This window comes from Amia ocellicauda, chromosome 7 (assembly GCF_036373705.1).
Source record: "Amia ocellicauda isolate fAmiCal2 chromosome 7, fAmiCal2.hap1, whole genome shotgun sequence".
Classification (NCBI taxonomy): domain Eukaryota; kingdom Metazoa; phylum Chordata; class Actinopteri; order Amiiformes; family Amiidae; genus Amia; species Amia ocellicauda.
Genome location: NC_089856.1, coordinates 11,427,460 through 11,448,154, shown reverse-complemented (window position 1 = coordinate 11,448,154; position 20,695 = coordinate 11,427,460). Strand labels below are relative to the sequence as shown.

The 20,695-nt window shown below is 43.5% G+C and overlaps 2 protein-coding genes across 4 annotated transcripts; one reads left to right on the top strand and one right to left on the bottom strand.

The window, feature by feature from the left end:
* Positions 1-140: 140 nt before the first annotated feature.
* tarbp2 (TAR (HIV) RNA binding protein 2) lies at positions 141-9,682 on the bottom strand. 2 transcript variants are annotated; one of them, XM_066708385.1, is made up of 8 exons: positions 9,472-9,682; positions 8,698-8,867; positions 7,443-7,545; positions 6,901-6,970; positions 6,574-6,691; positions 6,279-6,406; positions 3,775-3,970; positions 141-3,328 (listed from the first exon to the last, which is right to left on the bottom strand). In XM_066708385.1, the coding sequence occupies exons 1-8, from the start codon at positions 9,522-9,524 to the stop codon at positions 3,171-3,173; spliced, it is 996 nt and encodes a 331-aa protein (XP_066564482.1). In that variant the 5' UTR covers positions 9,525-9,682; the 3' UTR covers positions 141-3,170. The 2 variants fall into 2 exon arrangements, with proteins under 2 accessions (XP_066564482.1, XP_066564483.1); XM_066708386.1 differs by having other exon boundaries at positions 3,775-3,967.
* Positions 7,933-20,628, top strand: LOC136752780 (pleckstrin homology domain-containing family A member 3). Of its 2 annotated transcripts, none has more exons than XM_066708388.1 (8): positions 7,933-8,217; positions 11,378-11,494; positions 12,317-12,472; positions 12,777-12,913; positions 15,412-15,585; positions 15,951-15,991; positions 16,838-16,992; positions 18,734-20,628. In XM_066708388.1, the coding sequence occupies exons 2-8, from the start codon at positions 11,473-11,475 to the stop codon at positions 18,790-18,792; spliced, it is 744 nt and encodes a 247-aa protein (XP_066564485.1). In that variant the 5' UTR covers positions 7,933-8,217; positions 11,378-11,472; the 3' UTR covers positions 18,793-20,628. The 2 variants fall into 2 exon arrangements, with proteins under 2 accessions (XP_066564485.1, XP_066564484.1); XM_066708387.1 differs by lacking the exon at positions 7,933-8,217 and adding an exon at positions 10,263-10,361.
* The last annotated feature ends 67 nt before the right edge of the window (positions 20,629-20,695 follow it).

Here is a 20,695-nt window from a genome sequence, read left to right as displayed (position 1 = left end):
TGTGAATGGGATGTGACAATCCTGCTCTCTGAATACAAACCTGTGGGCTATTTTTTTTTTTAACCAAAGCCAGTATTGACTGGCAGCAGGCCTACAGTGACCACAAGTAACACAAGAGATGGGCGAGACATAGCAAAACAGCAAATTAAGTTTATTTTATTAAAAACAAAAACTGAAATCAGGATCCATGTGTTTCTTAGGAAATTAACCAGGGTGAACAGGAAAAGTGCTTGGAGTTGCAATGTGCCTCCCCTGAAACTTGTAAATGCTTTCTTCCCTTTACACACGTATATGGATACCATTTCCACAGATCCACACATTGCTGTTTCCACTGAAGACGGGATCGAGGTAGGTGGTGGACAGCCCTAAGGATGCTAAGCTGCAGAGTTTGCCCACAAAGGAATGAACTGAACGAGAGCCAAAAGCTATCCACATGTAGCAGCATGATATGGTTTTCCCTTGCAGATAGCACCATATATGCCACTAAGTATATGTATGATTCCTTAACTCAGTCCATAAAAATGTGGGGGTACAAAACATGTTCTATACTAATCAAAATAAGCCACGTAAGTGGTGGGGCCATGCGAATCAGAAATTGAATAAAAAGTGTATTTTTAACAGACAGGTCAGGGAGTATTTCTCAGTACACTTCAGGTGTTTGTATAAAATAAAACATTTACTGGAAAGCATCATTTTGTCACCCCTTGTAGGCAAATTTGCAACTTAATCATTCCTAGATACATTTTTTTATTATAAAGAAAATTAATATGTACACACACACACAAACACACAAATACATGTATGTGTATATATCACACACACACACACACACACACACACACACACCCCAGATCTCACTCATGATACAGTATGGCTGCAGTTTTTTTGTTTTGTTTTTACACAGGGCACAGTGACACCTAGAGATCAAACTGTGTAGGTTCAAGCTATATAAAAAATGTTAAGCAGACAAGAGGAAACAGCTTTAGTTCCTTCGATACACAAGAAGCATGGAAGGCCAAATGCTGCCTGAAGAATTGAATATTGACAATAACCATACAAAAATGCAGTTGGGAGGAATTCCAATTGAAATGGGTCACAATCCCATTAAGCCCCTTCCTGAAGACTGATTAAAAAAAAAAAAAAACGATCATAACACATTTACCTTCCTTCTCTTTTCAATAAATATACACCCAATTAGCATGTGCACTAATGGGAGTCTCTCAATGAAACCTTACTACTGCAGCTGCCCGGCTGCATGACAAACATATTCAACCGAAAAATAACTGTTCCGATGACCTGTTTAAGAGTGAAGCACTGATCTTGCCAGTTGCATGTTTTACATTAAATTAAGACATTTAAATGGACCGCATTAAGAGCCGTAAGCACTTTGGGTTTCCACAATAGCGAGCGAAAGCCCTCTTTTTATTGCAGTACTATTTTTTTCTGGATGGGCTCTGAGCCTTTAAAAGCCTGCTTATCTGCAGCCCGATCTCTCTGAAAGCCCTTGTGTCGCGATGCATTAAAATGACACCCACACATTTCTCTACAGCAAGCCGCTGAGGATCAACCGCTAGTTTTGTGGTCAGCTTGGAAAAAGAAAAAAAAGAAAAAGAAGAAAAATAACAAAACCCACAATGGAAAATAAGTCAATAAGGATGATCTTCCAGTCTCAATGTGCAACGTTGTACCCCCTCCCACCCTCCAACTGAGAATAAACTTTTGATGCCTGAAAGAACCTAACCCCACTATTCATAGCACCATTGACCATTTTATCTTGTACCCAGTTTTTTCCCCAAATGTATCTTTCCCTTGCCGTAAAAAAAACAAGGATTACAGCATAAACTGCACGCTTGTCCTTATGAGGTTCTTTCTTGTACCTAACCCATGAGTCTAAAAGAGAAAGTTTTTTTCATTTTGTTTTTGGTTGAGGTTTTAATGGAAAACTCTACAAACAGTGCTGCTGAGATTGTGGGTATAAGATATTATTAACTACTTTTCTCCCAAGACAAATTGTTTGAAAACACTATTCGGTATGGCTTTGCTTTCCAAGTGGGTTACAATACATCTTGACCTATAACACTGATGCAATCTGACCCGATCGGTCTTTTCAGAGATCTATTTTAAATTATTACTTTTTATAATCATGCGTCCTTCAAGCTACCAGTTAAAGATGCCTGCTTGTTGACGAACTGGACTTCCACGTTGCATTTCATATCTCGGATTAACTCTATGGCATTTCATTATAGCATTGCGCTTACATTTGAATCCCCTTCCCATACAGATAGCTGCCTACCTGCCATGCACTATTCAACCAGAGCTGGAGGACAGTGGAGGTCAAGGGTTAGAGGTCATAGTCCAGCAGACATTTAGTTTGTTTTGTTTTCTGAATGGAATGAGGAAAGCGGTGGTGATCACAGAGCTTTGCAGTGAGGGATAGCCTTGGTTGAAGACAAAACGACACAGAGGAAATTAAAATCTCAATAAAATAATAAGTTAATGGGCCAATCCTGTTTCTTGTATTCCCCTGTAATCTTCCAATTTCTTCTTTTGTTTCAACTGACGTGAACATGTTCACTATTAATTTAATGTTTTATTACTTTTATAGAGATATTGCTTAGCTTTAGTTTATTTGTTCTGTTCTGGCCAGAATTCCTGGGTCCCATCCAGAGCACAACCTACATCGCCTACCAGTTAACTGCTATAGAGCATTTCTGGCCAAGAACAAACTGGGCAGAGATGTTCTTTGCCAAGGACAGAGCCCCCAAAAACATCTAATTGGAAAACAAATTACTCAGTTAAGGCTTCAGTCAGTTTAACAACTGATCAGAAGACGAGGCATGAAACCAAACACCAAGATCGACTGAGCATAGTAAACTAGGGGAGCCCACCTCCAGTCCCCAAGGGGAGAAACACACATTATGCGTGTAATTTATATAACACATCAATATACAGACATTAATGCATCGACTTTCAGTCTGCTACCCTCATCCCTCACTCTGCAGCCCCCAGTGACTGGTACCCGGCCCCCCTGTTTGAGGTAAGAAAATTATAGTAATTTGTTTGTTTAACCCCCGTCTTGTTGTGTCCATCTCTTGGAAATCCCAGAGTGAGCAAATCCACAGCACAGTGTCATCAGTCTGTGAAAGGAATGGAGACGGGGAATGGTTTCACTACTTCCCACCCGCCATGATCTTGAGGTACTGCAGGGCGTTGTGAGCGGCGCTGGCTCGGGCTGCGTCCTTGGTGGGCGCAAAGCCGTGGCACACAGTGACAGGCTGGGTGGACAACTCCACCAGACACTGGCACAGGCCGCTCAGACTGCGCTCCTCTGGAGGGAAAGCACAAAAAGTCAGCGACAATCAAATAAACAAATAATGCAAAGATTAATTAATTAATGAGTAAATACATTACAATACAAACATGAATAAATGTTCCAGTGCTACTCATCCCGTGCTACTGGTTGGGCATGTCTATGGTGATCAAACACTGCCATGCTTTTCCACAGCCAATGCTTTTGAGAAGATAATGTTGCACAGTGCCTGTAGGAATTCACTGTGGTAAATCACCAGAGTCTTTGGGCACTGTAGCAAACGCCCACCTATATCACCACGGGCACTCCTGGTTTCCATTCCAGCCGTTTTTTGTCAGCTACTCAACCTGCATGACCTCCACCTGCAAGAGGGCCGAGAACCATCTTAAGGGGTTCAGAGGTTAAGAGCTCAGTTGGAGCGGAAACCAGCAGACACATGGCCAGGGTTTGAGGGGCAGGCTCACCGATGTCCAGGTAGCTGATGTCAAAGCGCTGCTCCTCTGAGAGGTCTTGCAGCAGGGAGCAGAAGTTGGAGTTGGGCAGGCCCAGGGGGTGGCTGCGGAGCTGCAGGATCTTCTCCCCGGCCGAGTTGCGTAGGGAGTCCCAGGTGCAGCCGAAGCCCTTACACTTGCCTCCTTCCAGCTTGCCACTCAAGTGCTGCTGGAATCACAACACAAAGAGACCGTTGCCAAAGAGCTCCCCTTTGAGATGCACGAACCATCAATCAATCAGTGCAATGCACGACTCTGAGGAATGACTCGTACAGCCTTATGACTTCATTACATTGGTTCCATTCATTTTTGTGGGGGGGACTTGATGCTGTAGCTTATTCGAGGATCCAATTCTCCAACATCGTTGATCATTTTTGGTGGATTTGTGACAGGGTTGCCAACCATACATTTGAGGTTTTAATGACATGACTATTTTTACTGACATGCCATATTATTTACTGACACCATTATTTGGTCAAACAAAGTGTGAAAATAAAATGTATATGAACAACCTATGGTGCAGAGCTGCCCTGTTGGCTTTTGTATGAGGAAATTAGCTATTCCTGACTAGCTTTAGAAAATGCATAATGGTTCATGCTGCTAGCATGGCTCTGCACATCCCTAACACCCCCAGAACCAATTGAAAATTACTTTTTGCACCACACGCAGTAAGTATTTCTAGTTATCTTTATCCAAATATTGGGGGTTTGCTGTGTCCAGAGGGGCAATTGGTAAAGGTGTGTTATTGTTTGCCTGTGATCCAGTGCACTGCGAGTCTTTGTTTGGTCCAGTTGCACCCCAGGGGGGCTGGCAGGGGTAAATCTGGGCAGAATGGGTGCCCAATCTGGATCAGATTCTGTTTTCCATTTTACTTTATTGCATATTTTCCACTTATATAATAATATAATATATATAGCATTTTAAGTACATAATGCATGCACACATGCATAGCTGAAGCTGTTCTGAATCCATAGATACCACATTCACAGCAATAGCATCTATTACAGCTGAATTATAAAAGCCTCTCTCTCTCTCTCTCTCTCTCTCTCTCTCTGGCTGGCTCTGCTCGGTGTCTGTAACTCGACTCCTCTCATCAGCTCATCTATTCCAGCTGTCTGAGACAGGTTTTTTTTATTGGCTAGTAAAAGCAGATCTCCATGGCTCATGACACACACAATAACATCCTCTCTATTGGTCAATTCCAGACCCATGTGCTGCATTGCCCATTGAATTTCTAAAACCAGGAAGTGTGCGATGTAAACAGATAGTTTCTCTGATAATTAATACTATGCAATAAAATGCAATTGATGCCCCCATTTTGGGTGGATCCGCCTACTTCGTCCTAAGATTGGTTAGCACGTATGATTGTCAGGAACATTGACCTACCTACGATCTTCATTAAACTTTTGTTGAAATAATGTTCGTAACTACAAAGAAAGTTTGATGGCAGTCAGAAATTTAGCAATGAATGAAGTAGTAGTAATGCGACATTGGTACAGACAGTCAAACTTTTTTTACGCATTTACAGACAAGATGAAATTAAGATATTTTTTATGGACAGTTGGCAACCCTGATTTGTGATCAAAACATGTTAAAACACTCTTTCCATTAAAAAAAAAAAAAAAAACTGTCAAATGCAACTTTTCCCCCATCCAAAGTTTTCTGTACCAAAGAATTGCATAAAAAAAGTTAATACTTTTTTCAAACAGAATTTGTTCTGAGTTTATTTGTTGTTTTTATTAAGCTTTAAGTAAAGTGTACAAAAATAAAAAAGGGACTCAAGAAGGACACTAACTATACATCTTTCAACTCTTATGTTGATGTTTTGTTTTGGGTTTGTACTTATTTTTTAAACATATTATAGGGCTGCAATCCATCATCCATTCCTCTTTTTTTGTCATTGCCATTTTTTTGTTCTTTGTAAAATTAAAAGACATCCCATAAAAATGTTTTTAAATAAACCTTTGAGCAATACCGGTGTCAATTTCTCTGTATGAACCCACCCTCACCAACCCCCCACCACCATGTACGTATTCCAACATTATATACAAACCCCCAAAGTGTCCTGTGAGTTTGGGAAATGCTGATCTCAGGTATGATTTGATACCTTTTGATTTGGGGTGAGTCTGCTTAATTACTTCATATTCATAATACAATAATATTAGACTGTGCTTTTGGATTTGGAAAAACTAAACAAACAAAAAACAAACTGCTCTTTTAAATACGCGCAATTACAAAACTGAAATCCCCGGCATCAGGAGTAAGTAAGACTGCTTGAGAAGAAAACCGATCAGACAGATTTGCTTTTGAGTATTTTGGCTGCATCTCCAACATCTTGGAGAGTCAGTGTTTACATTGTGCTTAAGGAGGGGACATGGGAAAGTAGTGGAGCAGGGCCGGCATGAGGAGGCTCACACTGCGTTCCTGCTTGTGCAGCAAATAAAAGGCCAACAGTCTAACCCCCCCCCCCAACTCACCATTGTGAATTGGTCGTCCTCGGGTTCGGCTTCGTTGCCGTTGCGTTGATCCACCGGCACATCGTGGATCCGTGCCAGCATCTTGGCTGCTGCGTTCCTCTTGGCCAGCTTCTTGGAGGTACCACTGCCTGGGGGGCACAGGGAGGGTCACAGTGAGACTCCATCCCATTCAACAAAACACTACCACCAGCCCAGACTTGCTCATGCAGGTCTAACCCCTGTGTCTGTGCCTGTCTGTGTGTGTGGCAGTCAACGTGCAGTGGCAGGGTTGCAGACCGGCCCTGGCTCCTCTTACCAATCTCCATGAACCGCTCGACCCGGCAAGTCATGGTGAACTCCTTGCGGTGTGCTGGACCCGACTCCTGCGTCACGGTGTACTCTGGCAACCGCCAGCCTTTCTGGACAACCAGCTCCTGAGGGAGAGGAGGAGGAGGAGGAGAGATGGCAAGGGAGAAGAGAGAGAGAGAGAGAGAGAGGGGAAGGGAGACAGTGGAAGGTTAAGGGATTTGAAGGCAGAGAGAGAGGGAGATAGAGACGTTGCAACATCTTCCAGCCAGTATCTGAACAGGCCAAAATGACCGTGAACACTGCCCTTCTATCCCAACATACATCGAGACCCTACCTGCAATGCCCCCACTGGATTGCACTCAGCCTGCTGCGTGGAGCTGGAGACTTTGGCTTCCGACTGGCAGCTGGAAGGTGAGAAAGGAATCATTACTCTCCAATTCTTGACACACAGCGGCCCGATTTGCATTCACAGTGCGATCGCCAAACTGCAGAGCTTACGGATCATTCTTGGGAGTTCTCGGACTGTCGTCAAGAGCTCAAAAGCACTTCCTTGGTTTGGTGTACTTTTTCTGAGCAGTAGGCAGCCATTAATCAGGGACGCCTTCCTTAAAGAGCACCTGCAGGGCCCGAGCCCTCTACGCCAAAAATGAAGAGCACCTCAGCATCAGCATCAATCAGCATCAAAGCTCCTGGGGAGTGACGTCACTGTGACAAGGCCATTCTACAGCAAGAGCCCTGGGACGCACAGAGCTGTCCCTGCAACTGTATGTACAATTGCTTACACCACTTCTGTCAGGCATGCATTCTAACAATGTGTCTGAAGGCTCGAAACATGGTAAGCATACACAAACAAGCACACACACACAGACAACCCACCTGACTCCATCTGCCACCACCTCCATCATGTTGCAGCCCTTCAGAAGTTTGAGTGCTGCCTCAGCGGCCTTGTGTTTGGCTGCCTTCTTGCTTGGCCCCTGGCCTGCAGACACATAGACCACCTCTTACAGTCCACACACTGCTCTCTACCACCGCCCCTCAACAATTCTACAAATTCATTTATGGACCTGGTCTGGGTTACTACTACAGTTTTCAGTGTCATTATGCATTGAGGGGGTTTAATCTCCATCTAACCTCCAGGTGGGAGTCTCACTCACTTGCAACCACCACCAAAAGTGCTGGGAAGAATAATGCTCGTTTGCAGGGTTTAGAGTAATCCGTCGCATCTCCGTCCGCCGCTCATGCGCCCTGACCGTCTATCCGCCTGGGTCGGACGTATGACGTGGATTGTGCGTAAAGCGTGACGGGAAAATGGCTACTGGAAAGCGTGAGGGAGTTGTGCTTACCATGAAGTAAAAATAAAATAAAATAAGAGACAAACCCGCAAGTAGGACCCATCGTTTATTTGCCCCTTTCATTATTTAGAAGACACATTGTCTCTTACGCATTTAGAGTAATGTACGTATATGGCTCGTATGACACGGTCAAAACACCGTCGTCCATTTAGGAACTCAACCTGTTAGTAGTACTAACTGTTATTTTTGCAATGAAAATACTGCAAATAGATGTGCATACTCACCTGCGGAATTACACGTTTGAGTCGATTTATTTTGATACGGAGTGGATAACGGTTTTTTCTCTCCGACCCATTAAGGTAAGTACTGTACAGTCATGTATATCTACAGCACTGCGTCACTTCTGTATACATTTGACCGTCAAGTTCAAACACAAACGGGGTGCATTTCGTAGTGTTTACATGTGGAGGCCTATATAACGGTATTTGTATCGTATCCGTCTTTACTCGGGTCCCATGGCGGTCGCAAATGCAAGGGCTCACTATTTCCAGAGATTAGGCCTACAGCAGTATTGTTGTGCAGTTTAGTAGCTACAGTACAGGAATTGACTACTTGCATGTGTAATATAAACTCCTGCTGGAGGATAACAGCTCTAGGTACACCTCTTTATATAGTCTGAAACTTTACTGGGACTGCTGTTCTTTCTACTCTACTATATAAAACTTAAAATATTTGCACATTCAGTAATAACACAGCTTATGTAGAACTGCCCCAAGGGGTACAGTACCAGAGCTCATCTGAATTCAGTGACCGAAATAGCGGTGCAGTGGACAACCGACCTGTGCAGCCGATGTCACCGACAGTCACACGGAAGGTGAAGTTGGGCTGGTGCGCTTGTCCCTCAGCCTTGAGCAGATCGTACACGGGGGTCTTCCCTATCCGCGTCCCATACTCCTGCAGCAAACTGATGGGGGTCTTTCCGGGGTTCAGAGCCAGCATTTGCTCAATACTGTGAATGACAATGACATCGCACATGAACAAACCAAAGACAACAGGACAGCGTCGTGCGTGCCCTGTAAACGTGTTGCTGCCATCTGTGTGCATCGGTAGCAAAAGACGGGACGGTCTTGGAAACACAAATCCAGCTTGTTCATTTTGGGACACAGTGGCACAGACCACCTCTACCCTTTGCCTTTAAATGTCTCGGAAAATCAGCTGTAACGCATAGGTTGTCTTCACATCCCACGTCAGATCGCTGCTTCACGTATCGTGGCGATTCAATCGTGGGGTTGGGAGCAGAAGGATGCTTTAGGGATTATACCAGGGCAATCGGACTATTTATTTATCTCTTGTTTCAGTATAAATGCACCAGTGCAATTGGGACGATTGAGAAAGGATGTTGACAGCCACGTTAGGGTCATTTAAAAAAACACTCCTGTCTTTGTTCTGCAGTCGCATTGTAATATGTAATGCATACATTATACTAGAGAGACGCGGTTAAACAGCTGTACAGATGTTTTATGACAGATGGGACACTTCAGCTGGCGTAGCACGAACACAAATTACGCGGCTATGCGTGTCGTGCAGTTGATCAGTTAATAATGCCTGCTCACCTGGGGCACCCAGAGTTTCTCTTGCAGTTAGCCGGTGTTTTCTCGTCGTTCATTCCCTATTTACAGAAAGAAGGCTTGACAATGTCGGATTCCAGATTCCCCCCCTTTTCCTCAAATAACCCTGTTTTTGTCATTAACAATCCTTGCAGCAGCAGCAGCGATATGAAACAACCCCCACACACTCACATGCAGCCGGCTCCACTATCCGGGCCTGCGCCGCGGCCTTCTGGGTACTGTAGTTCCTTAGAAACGACCTAGTTATTTATGTATTTTTAAATTGTGTCCAGTGAGTTGCATCACAACAACAATTACATTTAAAAATATGTATGTAATTCCATTTGCAATTCTGAATATTTAACTTTACATATGCAAATTAGAGACGGAATATCTATTTACTAGTATTTATATTGGGCTTTATATACATGTTCCATTGTAAAATATGTTGTTCTGCGTGTTTCTTACACAGCCTTTGTCGCATAGTCTCATTTCACTTAATATTATATATATATATATATATATAATATTTCAGTTTGCTATTTCTTTTCAAGCGGACTAAATAGATGACACGTTCAAAGTTTGAAGCGCTTTGGGACTGCAACTCCCAGACTGAAGTGGCCACTGAGCTGTAATTGGTCGGTGCTGTTTATTGTCACGTAAATAAAGGCCTTTTTCACCCACGTTGGTTTCGCCACATGAAAAAGACAAAGCAGCCAATCAGCGGCCTCATCCCGCCCGGTCTCCACAGCTCTGATTGGACAATCCTGGCCCGTTGCGCTCTCTCCATTCGCCCGCTCCTGTCTCTCGGTGATTGGCCATTCGCTTTGGCAGTTTCGACCGCTACGGCTGGGCAATGGAGGGGGTTTTGCACAAGTGGACCAACTACTTATCGGGTAAATAATTAATTTCAGCCAATGTGTTAATGTTTACCAACATGTCTCAGCCTTTGCGTGTTATCTTATGTGTAAAAACTAAGTTGGGAGGAAGAGATGCGTCTGCGAAATTGTATCGCGACAGCTGGATTAGCATCTGTGTTAACGGGGAGGACTGTCTGACTCGGTCCCCTGCGCCCCGCAGTGTGAAAACAACCAAAAAGTTATTTGTAATTGATGTCCGCTTTCCGAAGTCTAATTAAATCCATTCTAATGCTTTTATTGTGATTGTGACTTTTCTTAAAGTGCGATGTTTGTTATTAACCCATATAAATGTATTGTACTGCTGTAGTACAAAAAATGGCATTTAAAAAGAGATGGTCGCGTATTTGTAGAGCAGATTCACGAAGTTTTGCGCAGATCTGCAGAATTCCTCCCATCCCATTGGTGGAGCCGCGCAGATCTGCGCAGAACTGCGGAAATCTGAGCTCCAAGAGCGCAACCTAACTGTTATTCTACGCTGGCTCACTCTTTCTCTCTGTGTTTTTAAACAATCGTACATGGGTTTTATATCCTTTAACTGGAATATCATCTCCCTTTAATTCTTGTCTTGTAAAATGCTCACACGTTTTTAGTTAATTTAAGAAGTTGACAGTTTTTTTCCAGACACATTGCCAATTATTGAATATGTGTTTGAATCATACATTATTTTTTACGCTAATACAGCTGTTCGTAGATGTCTTAACTGTTTTATTCACACTTCTGCATATGATAATAACACAGTATGTTGTATAACGGAACAGTTGTATAATTGTATTCGTTTAGATCTGTTTTCACTTAATTTGAAAATTTGCAATATTAAAAGCAATTATATTTTAAAGAACCAAAACTCTCCTCCCACATGTATTGATTACAGATTACATTGCTTCACCAGCAACCGCCAAATCTATTAAAAATGTCCAAATGTGTTTAAAAGAAACCTGCCCTGCAGAAATCCTGATATTGTTGTGGCAGTAAGTGTTGTCTCTGCTCTGTAGGGTGGCAGCCTCGATATTTCGTCCTGGATGGCACCATCCTCTCCTACTACGACTCCCAGGAGGATGTGGGCAAAGGTAGTAAAGGCAGTATAAAGATGGCGGTGTGTGAGATTAAAGGTGGGTACTCCTGGCAGTATGGGTCTGTGGAGAATTTGCCTGTGGAGAAGAGCCTAATGTCTCTCAAGCATGGATTGGAGAAATATAATGATCTCAGTCACATCTTGGAGAAGCCTTCATCCAGCAGTGGATCAGTCTAAGATGATGATGTATAGAAATGCGTACTTGATCATTCAAGGCAAATCTCCAATCCAAAAATCAATGGGAAAATAGCCATTAGGATGTACAGTGAGTTGATTTTTTTCATTAAACAATTTAAATTACTCCTAATATGAAAATAATTACCTCATTATTTGTATAATAGTAGAAATACATGTATATATAGGAAATACAGTCCTCAGCGCCAAACATAGGTCTACCCTCTATGCGAGTCAAGTTCTGAAACTTTGTTGTGCAGCTGACAAAGTGTCTGTGTAGATTAAATACACTTCTCCCTTCATGGCCCATTTCAATCAATCAATTAATCAATCAATCAATCTAACAGTTTGTATTTGTTTTAGTGTCCTTCACACTGAGTTGTCACAGGGCACTTTGTGACAGATTATAAACAAATAAGGAAGATTACAATGCAGTCACTGGCAGCCTAGGTGTGTGAACTTCTGTCCAAACATCAACTGAGGTGCATTATGTACCTAAAATCTCCACCCTGGCTGTCTGCCCAGTCACACCCTACATCCCTGAACCCTTTGTCCTCCTCTATACCTAAAGCCTTCTAAACTTTTGCTTTCAAGACGGCAGCGGTTAGGGAAATATAAGCAACTGAAATACAATCACCCTGTCTGTGATGGCGAGGTTTACTGGTGCGCTCCTGCTGGTTTTCAGTGCACTCAACTGACAGCACGCGTGTGGACCTGGTCATCCCTGGGGAGCAGTACTTCTACCTGAAGGCCCTGACCGCCGGGGAGAGGCAGCGGTGGCTGGTGGCTCTGGGCACTGCCAAGGCTTGTCTGGCAGACGGCCGCTCTAAGAAGGAAAAAGGTGAGGTCTGGAAGCCCAGCCTGGCACACTGACATGACCTAAAACACGGATATACTAGTACTCTGACATGATGACACAGACACACTGCCGGAATTCAGTTTTGTAGCCACTGTTGCTGTGAGACCCAGACAGAGAGAAGGAGGCAGGAAGTTGGTGGCTCTGTGAGTTCAGTACTGTTGCCATGGAAATAAGTATTTTTATTATTTACCAATAAATCTGAACCTTTAATAGAGGGTGCGGGGTGATTCAGTAACGCAAGCTGTACTGCTGCAGCCTATTGAAGCTCCTCTCCCCCCCTGTGCAGAGCTGAGTGATGTCAGTCAGACCCTGAAGGGAAAGATGTCCGAGCTACGCTTGTACTGCGACCTACTGCTGGAGCAGGTCCACAAGATCCAGGAGTCCGCCCAGCCCAGCGAGGGAGAGGCCCGGCCTGACACCCAGGTACCCAGCCTCCTGCACCCCACCTGCACCCTCCCTCGCTGCGCAGTGTCTCTCTAATGCCTTACAAGAGCCTGTTTATTGATCCTGAAACCCACTATATGCCTTATTAATTTAGTCAATAGTTGATCTACTTCTCGGCAGGCACCCTTACTCTCAGTCAGGAGTGTAAAGGACTGTAACATTACATAGACCTTAGTGGAATTAACATGTTTCAGGTTAGCTGGATATTATTTTGAGAAATACGCTGTAGCATGATCACCAGCGTTGTAATGAGCCAAACAGTTTACCCTTATATGCAGCAAATCCACTCCCTCTAGTTCATTAAGTCATTTTGTCACTTTCTTTCTTTTGCTCAAAGATTAAAACAAACTCATGGCCATACTTGAGCAGCAGGTTCATTATTTTCTGTTGACCCAGCAGAGTGAGTTTTTGATTGTTCTGATAATAAAATGCATTTGTCTGTAACAAAGGCTGTTTTTGAGCATTTGGAGGTTGTTGTTTTTTTTTTTTTTTTGAGATTAGCCTACACTCTCGCTAATTTGATTCATTTGGTTCATGTCTCCGACCTTAACGGTCTCTTAAAATGTATCAGATTCAAATTCTTGTGAACCGCTTGTCCCACTTCAGAAAGTAATATTTCAAACTGGCACTTTTAACTTGATTAAAAGTTTGTTGTGGCGTTAGCCTAACTGAAATAGTTTCACCCAAGGACAGCCCAAAGATGGCACCAAAAACTGCCACATTTTGCACTAGCTAACTTGAACAGTGAGTTCATGTTATATAAATGACTAATTTATTTGATTACCTCAGTCGATAATCTTATTTGTCAGTAATATGTCTATGTTTATAGCCTAACCTTACGTTTTGATAATACCAAATACAAAATAAAGAAATTTCACAGTCTGTGCCTAAATAACATTTAATTGTGTTGGACGTGGTTTTCTTTAAGATAAAATCAATGAACAGTAAAGTTGTTGATTGTGTAAATAACAATTTGGGTTAAAACATCAAATTAATCTCTTTGCGTGCCCCCTTTATAAGGCTCACACACAAAGACATGCACATTCACTTTATTACTAAAATCACAATTTACTTTTACTTTTGGTACTTGAATACTCTTGAAAGTAGCTACTTTTTTCTTTTACTCAAGTACTGTTTGAATGGGAGACTTTACTTTTACTGGAGTAAGTTTTTGATAGAATATTTTTACTTTTACTGAAGTATGACTTCCAACTACTTTTTACACATGAATATTTGTACTTTTACTCAAGTGTAACTTCCGAATACTTTTAACTGCTCACAGTGGTCGCCAAAAAAAGAAAAAAAACGTTTTCACAAGAAACGTGTTCCAAAATATGTTGAAAAATAACACCAGTAGACACAACCACATCCTAATGAAAGCACAATAAAATCAACAACAGGCACTGCAACATACTGCTAAAATGTGTTACTGAAATTGATACTGTCAAACGTGAAGGGAAATGTCAGGGCAAATAATCAAAAGGAAGTGAGTCTGGGTCTAGTGGATCCTTCTGTTTTTCCCTCTCTCCATCCATTGCTGATGGTAAGGGACATACAACTGCTTCTAAAGTCACTGTATGGGAGAGGTAGAAAGAGAAAGAGAGGGGGAGGGAGGGAGGGAGGGAGGAGAGAATATGAACAGGATAAGAGGTTTTGATAGCAGTAATCAGTCAGATAAAGGGGTTGTGACCGGGCCACAGTGGCCTACACTAATCAAACACTTCCTTCTGTGCAGAGAGCCAACTTGTTTTTCTCTCTCGCATTCTAAATGTGTTTTTCCTTCCCACTGTCACAATGTGAGTGGCAGGCCTGTTGCGATCAAATGGACCATTTATAGGGGACATGTACCAAAACAGGCTGCCTGAATCTGGCTCGGCGGCAAGGAAAGGGGCGGTGTATGTGAGCACTTGGTAAACACGGCGCCTACGTGAACAAAAACTGGAGCCCTAGCTTGTGTGGCTGGGTGTGGGCACACCAGGTGGCACGCCTGTGGACCCAACCCAAACAATCCCCCCCTCGCTGCTGCCATATTGCACAGCACTTCTATTGTATTGCCTGTGTGGAGATCGCCTCCTCCTCTGTGCTGCTGGATTGCCCACATTGCTCCCCTAATCAGCAGGTCCTCTTTCTGCAGAACGGCGAGCCAAAGCACATACATACACACAATTACAGCTGGTGTGTGAGTAAAGTAGTGGTCTGCCCCTTGCTGTTGGCACTGTGCCCATACAGTGTGAAGGGAAATATGTGTGACCTGCCTTCTTCTTCCCTCACCCAGGCAGTGGTAGATTGTGGAGGTCAGCCGAGATGTAATTGCAGGGTGCAAAAGAGAGAATCATGTTGTTCCCCAAGATGGGTCCTATACTTTAGTCTTAAGCTATTCAATACGTAAAGGGGTTTATGTTTAAAATGGGGGAAATGAACAAGTGAGAAATGTAGAGGGGTGCTCTAACACCTGCTTGTGCCTCTCATCGTCCCAGGCCATGACGGAGGCATCCTCCCTGCTGACAGAGACCTGTAACCAGTTTGTAGGAGCCCTGGAAGACTGCATGCGCATCTCCAGCAGCCGCATGGCCCCCGAGCTGCTGTGCCATGTGGACCCCCCGGACTCCCCTGCCATGATGGTCTGCCCCAGCCGTAACAATTCCCGACGGGCAAGTGCCTTTCCCTTGTGTGCTCGAGGAGTTATGTTGTTTAACGTAACACACTGTACCTAGAGAGTGTATTGGGACACAGATAGCGGATAAATGCAGGTAGTGTTTTAGATCAATTGTAAACTGTCGTCGTTTAGGTAGATCTTGATTTGAACAGGAAACTGAGCTGTCTGCAATGCCGCTTTGTTACCCTGCTGAAGACAGGATCTGACAGGCAGTTCATTTTCATTCCTAGCTTCACAGAGAGAAGCTAAAAGATAGGTAGCAGGTCGGTGGCTTTAGCTTCAGAAGTGAGGCTTGTGTAGATGGTGTTGCCGGGGGGCTCCTCTTCTCCTGTCACAGTTGTCTTTATTGTGCCCTTGCAGGTGAAGCGCTCTGTGAGTCACACTGGTGTCACTGCAGAGAGGTGAGTGTGGGGGCACAGGGAGGGTGGTGCTATTTTGGGCACTGGCTTACAAAGACCATATCACAGCCATTCAGCAGTGTTGCAATGAAAGACAGCTGTAGCCAGCTTCAAGGCAGTGCGCACTAATTAATCAAACCCCACATTTAATTTCAAGGTGGATAAGACTTAATGCCTATATTAAACCAACAAGTAACCAGTGTCTCCTGTGAGATCGTATGCCGGTGAGGAAAGGTACACGTTGCTTTCACATGTAAAGCGTTGAAGTAGCAAGTATAGATTCTTTAACAAAATGAAAGCTTTAATACACCCCAAAATCAGGAGTGGTTAAAATCAGTTCATTTACTCAGAGCAGCTATTATTTTTTAAATTGTCCGTGTTATTGAACAGTATTTTACGCCTATAAAATGAACAAAGACAGTACCCTGGATCATTTGTGAAGACATGTTCACACTCTGACTGATTTTCTGACTAACTATTGTAGATACCTAGCTTGAAAAATGTTTTTGTTGTTGTTCTGCAAAATGTGGATCCCCATAGTATATTCTAAATAACTGGAGGCCTATAAGCATTTAGTTGTACAGGGAAATTACTATATCACATTTAGATCAGTGCCTTACAGTTTAGTCAGCATGCTCTTGCTTCTCTTTATGATTTGCACTGCATTTGTTTGTTCGTATTCTGTGTATTTTGTGTTCACACCATTTCTGTGTTCCCCTTCAGCTGGGTAGTTCTAGATATTTCACACAAGAAGCCCTGTCTTTAGCTTTGTAGACCGTGAGTTTCGGGAATGTCGCGGTACCGAGCGATATGTGTGTCTGTCTCTGATTGGCCGTTTCCCCCCTGCAGGCTGGAGATGGCGACGGGCTCACGGTTCGAGGCGAAAGACGGGGAGACGGTGCTGCGCAACCTGGAGCAGATGGTGGCCTTCCGGGCCCAGAGACGAGGCGTCACCCGGGAAGAGAGCGAGGGGCCGCCGCCTGCCCTGCCTGAGGGCCCTGAGGGTAAGAGTGATTTTGGTGTTTTCCTCATGGAATGGATGTTGACATACAGTGAGGGAAAAAAGTATTTGATCCCCTGCTGATTTTGTACGTTTGCCCACTGACAAAGAAATGATCAGTCTATAATTTTAATGGTAGGTGTATTTTAACAGTGAGAGAATAACATCAAAAAAGTCCAGAAAAACGCATTTCAAAAAAGTTATAAATTGATTTGCATGTTAATGAGGGAAATAAGTATTGGATCCCCTATCAATCAGCAAGATTTCTGGCTCCCAGGTGTCTTTTATACAGGTAACGAGCTGAGATTAGGAGCACTCTCTTAAAGGGAGTGCTCCTAATCTCAGCTCGTTACCTGTATAAAAGACACCTGTCCACAGAAGCAATCAATCAATCAGATTCCAAACTCTCCACCATGGCCAAGACCAAAGAGCTGTCCAAGGATGTCAGGGACAAGATTGTAGACCTACACAAGGCTGGAATGGGCTACAAGACCATCGCCAAGCAGCTTGGTGAGAAGGTGGCAACAGTTGGTGCGATTATTCGCAAATGGAAGAAACACAAAATAACTGTCAGTCTCCCTCGGTCTGGGGCTCCATGCAAGATCTCACCTCGTGGAGTTTCAATGATCATGAGAACGGTGAGGAATCACCCCAGAACTACACGGGAGGATCTTGTTAATGATCTCAAGGCAGCTGGGACCATAGTCACCAAGAAAACAATTGGTAACACACTACGCCGTGAAGGACTGAAATCCTGCAGCGCCCGCAAGGTCCCCCTGCTCAAGAAAGCACATGTACAGGCCCGTCTGAAGTTTGCCAATGAACATCTGAATGATTCAGAGGAGAACTGGGTGAAAGTGTTGTGATCAGATGAGACCAAAATCGAGCTCTTTGGCATCAACTCAAGTCGCCGTGTTTGGAGGAGGAGGAATGACCCCAAGAACACCATCCCCACCGTCAAACATGGAGGTGGAAACATTATGCTTTGGGGGTGTTTTTCTGCTAAGGGGACAGGACAACTGCACCGCATCAAAGGGACGATGGACGGGGCCATGTACCGTCAAATCTTGGGTGAGAACCTCCTTCCCTCAGCCAGGGCATTGAAAATGGGTCGTGGATGGCTATTCCAGCATGACAATGACCCAAAACACACAGCCAAGGCAACAGAGGAGTGGCTCAAGAAGAAGCACATTAAGGTCCTGGAGTGGCCTAGCCAGTCTCCAGACCTTAATCCCATAGAAAATCTGTGGAGGGAGCTGAAGGTTCGAGTTGCCAAATGTCAGCCTCGAAACCTTAATGACTTGGAGAGGATCTGCAAAGAGGAGTGGGACAAAATCCCTCCTGAGATGTGTGCAAACCTGGTGGCCAACTGCAAGAAATGTCTGACCTCTGTGATTGCCAACAAGGGTTTTGCCACCAAGTACTAAGTCGAAGGGGTCAAATACTTATTTCCCTCATTAACATGCAAATCAATTTATAACTTTTTTGAAATGCGTTTTTCTGGATTTGTTTGTTGTTATTCTGTGACTGATCATTTCTTTGTCAGTGGACAAACGTACAAAATCAGCAGGGGATCAAATACTTTTTTCCCTCACTGTAGCACAACAGTCACGTATTTATTAACATTGCCCCAGTCAGTGTCCCTGTGCGGATTCAGACATCCACAAAACTCAGATGGTGTTTTTGACTGGACATTCCCTCTCTCTCCTTCCCTGACATGCTGCTGGCTGGCCGGCCTCTTTCAGACGGGTTCCTTACCGCCACTGATGCTCCGCAACCTGCCCTGGAGGAGAATGGACACTGAGCCCTGGAAAAAACGTGCTGCCGGCCCCTTCCCTCTTGCTCCCAGCTCCCTCAGGTTACTGGGTCATCTGACTGGGCAAGGGGAGGGAGGGGAAAGGGAGTCAATGGGCTCGCACACCGTCTGGTCTGCTCAGCCATTTGGAAGCTCAACTGTACGATAGAGTACGAAAGCAGTGCTGCAGACGCCTGCTAGGGGAATCTGGCTGTTTTCTCTTGTTCTGCCTGTCACTAAAACCCCAGGTACAAGTGCCTCATGTGGGATCCCTTTCAAGATTTTCATTTTTATTTTATTTTAATTCTTATTTTATTTGTGTTGGTTATATGAATAATTTAAGTGCAAATGGCCTAAAAAGAGACTAGGTACTGAGTTTGACCTGCCTTTGCTGCACCTGGGATGGAGTTCAGATTAAGTCCTCCTCGTTTTCCTCTGACATGAATTGTGCCGACTTGAAATTTCTCCTTCTCGTGGGGAAACCGTTTTATTATGCTAATTTAAGGTTCACTTTTCTCGGTACTGTCCATCTTTTTTAAATATAAGCAAGGGAAAGCAGAATGTAGCAGAATGAGTGGCTCATGTTGGTTTGAATGAATGCTCTTTGATCAGCTGTTGTCAATCTACCAAAGACAAACCTGCAAATTAAATACACAGGATATCAATACACTAACTAGCCACAATACACTAACTAGCCACAAGGGGGCAGCATGGCCTTTAGTAGTTCTTTCTTGGGACTTCTAGGAAGTAATCCAATCCCAGTTTTTTGTAAAGTACATGCTGCCTAAACTGCTTTAGAGTTACTCTACATCACATATTAAACCAACAAGTAACCAGTGTCTCCTGTGAGATCGTATGCCGGTGAGGAAAGGTACACGTTGCTTTCACATGTAAAGCGTTGAAGTAGCAAGTATAGATTCTTTAACAAAATGAAAGCTTTAATACACCCCAAAATCAGGAGCGGATCAAATCAATCCATTTACTCAGAGCAGTTATTATTTTTTAAACTGTATGTGTTACTGAACAGTATTTTGTATCTATAAAATGAACAAACACAGTACCCTGGATCATTTGTGAAGACATGTCCACACTCTGACTGATTTTCTGACTAACTGTTGCAGATACCTAGCTTGAAAAATGTTTTTGTTGTTGTTCTGCAAAACCTGGATCCCCATAGTATATTCTAAATAACTGGAGGCTTATAAGCATTTAGTTGTACAGGGAAATTACTACATCAGATTTAGATCAGTGCCTTACAGTTTAGTCAGCACATTTATACGACACTAACTCTAGTTTCTCTTTATGATTTGCACTGCATTTGCTAGTGTGAAAGCTGTGTGTTGTGTTCGTAATCCCATGTCTTGTGTAGGGATTCTGTCGATGTCTTGTCCTGGCAGTGTCCATACACACATGATGTATCCAGTAGCATAACGTCCATAGATATGCCATACATCTCAGTTCTACTCATCCTTTCTGCACCCTGCCTGCCCCCCCAGGGCGATCGCACTGTTAGTGACCGCACTGTAACCAAGGGGAAATGCAGCTGTTGTGACAAGTTTGCCTTAATCGAAAAGCAAATGACCAAAACCTCATTTTCTGTAGGTGTTATTTCAATATGTATATCTGTGTTGTGTGTGTGTGTACGAGTGTCACTCTCGGTATAGCCTTTATAACTATGCTGTTCTCTATGCAACAGAGCATACCAAATCAGAGTATTGTTTTTCGAGACTTGAGTGCATGGGCAAATGGTATTGATTTCTAAATGTATCCTTTACTACACTATGAGAAAACCTTGTGCAATGTAATAACAATAATAATTACTGTCATTAAAGAATAATATATATATTTTCTGACAACACAAATGTGTGTTTAGTTTTTTTGTTGTTTTTTTTTTCATCTTTTCTTTCCCCCC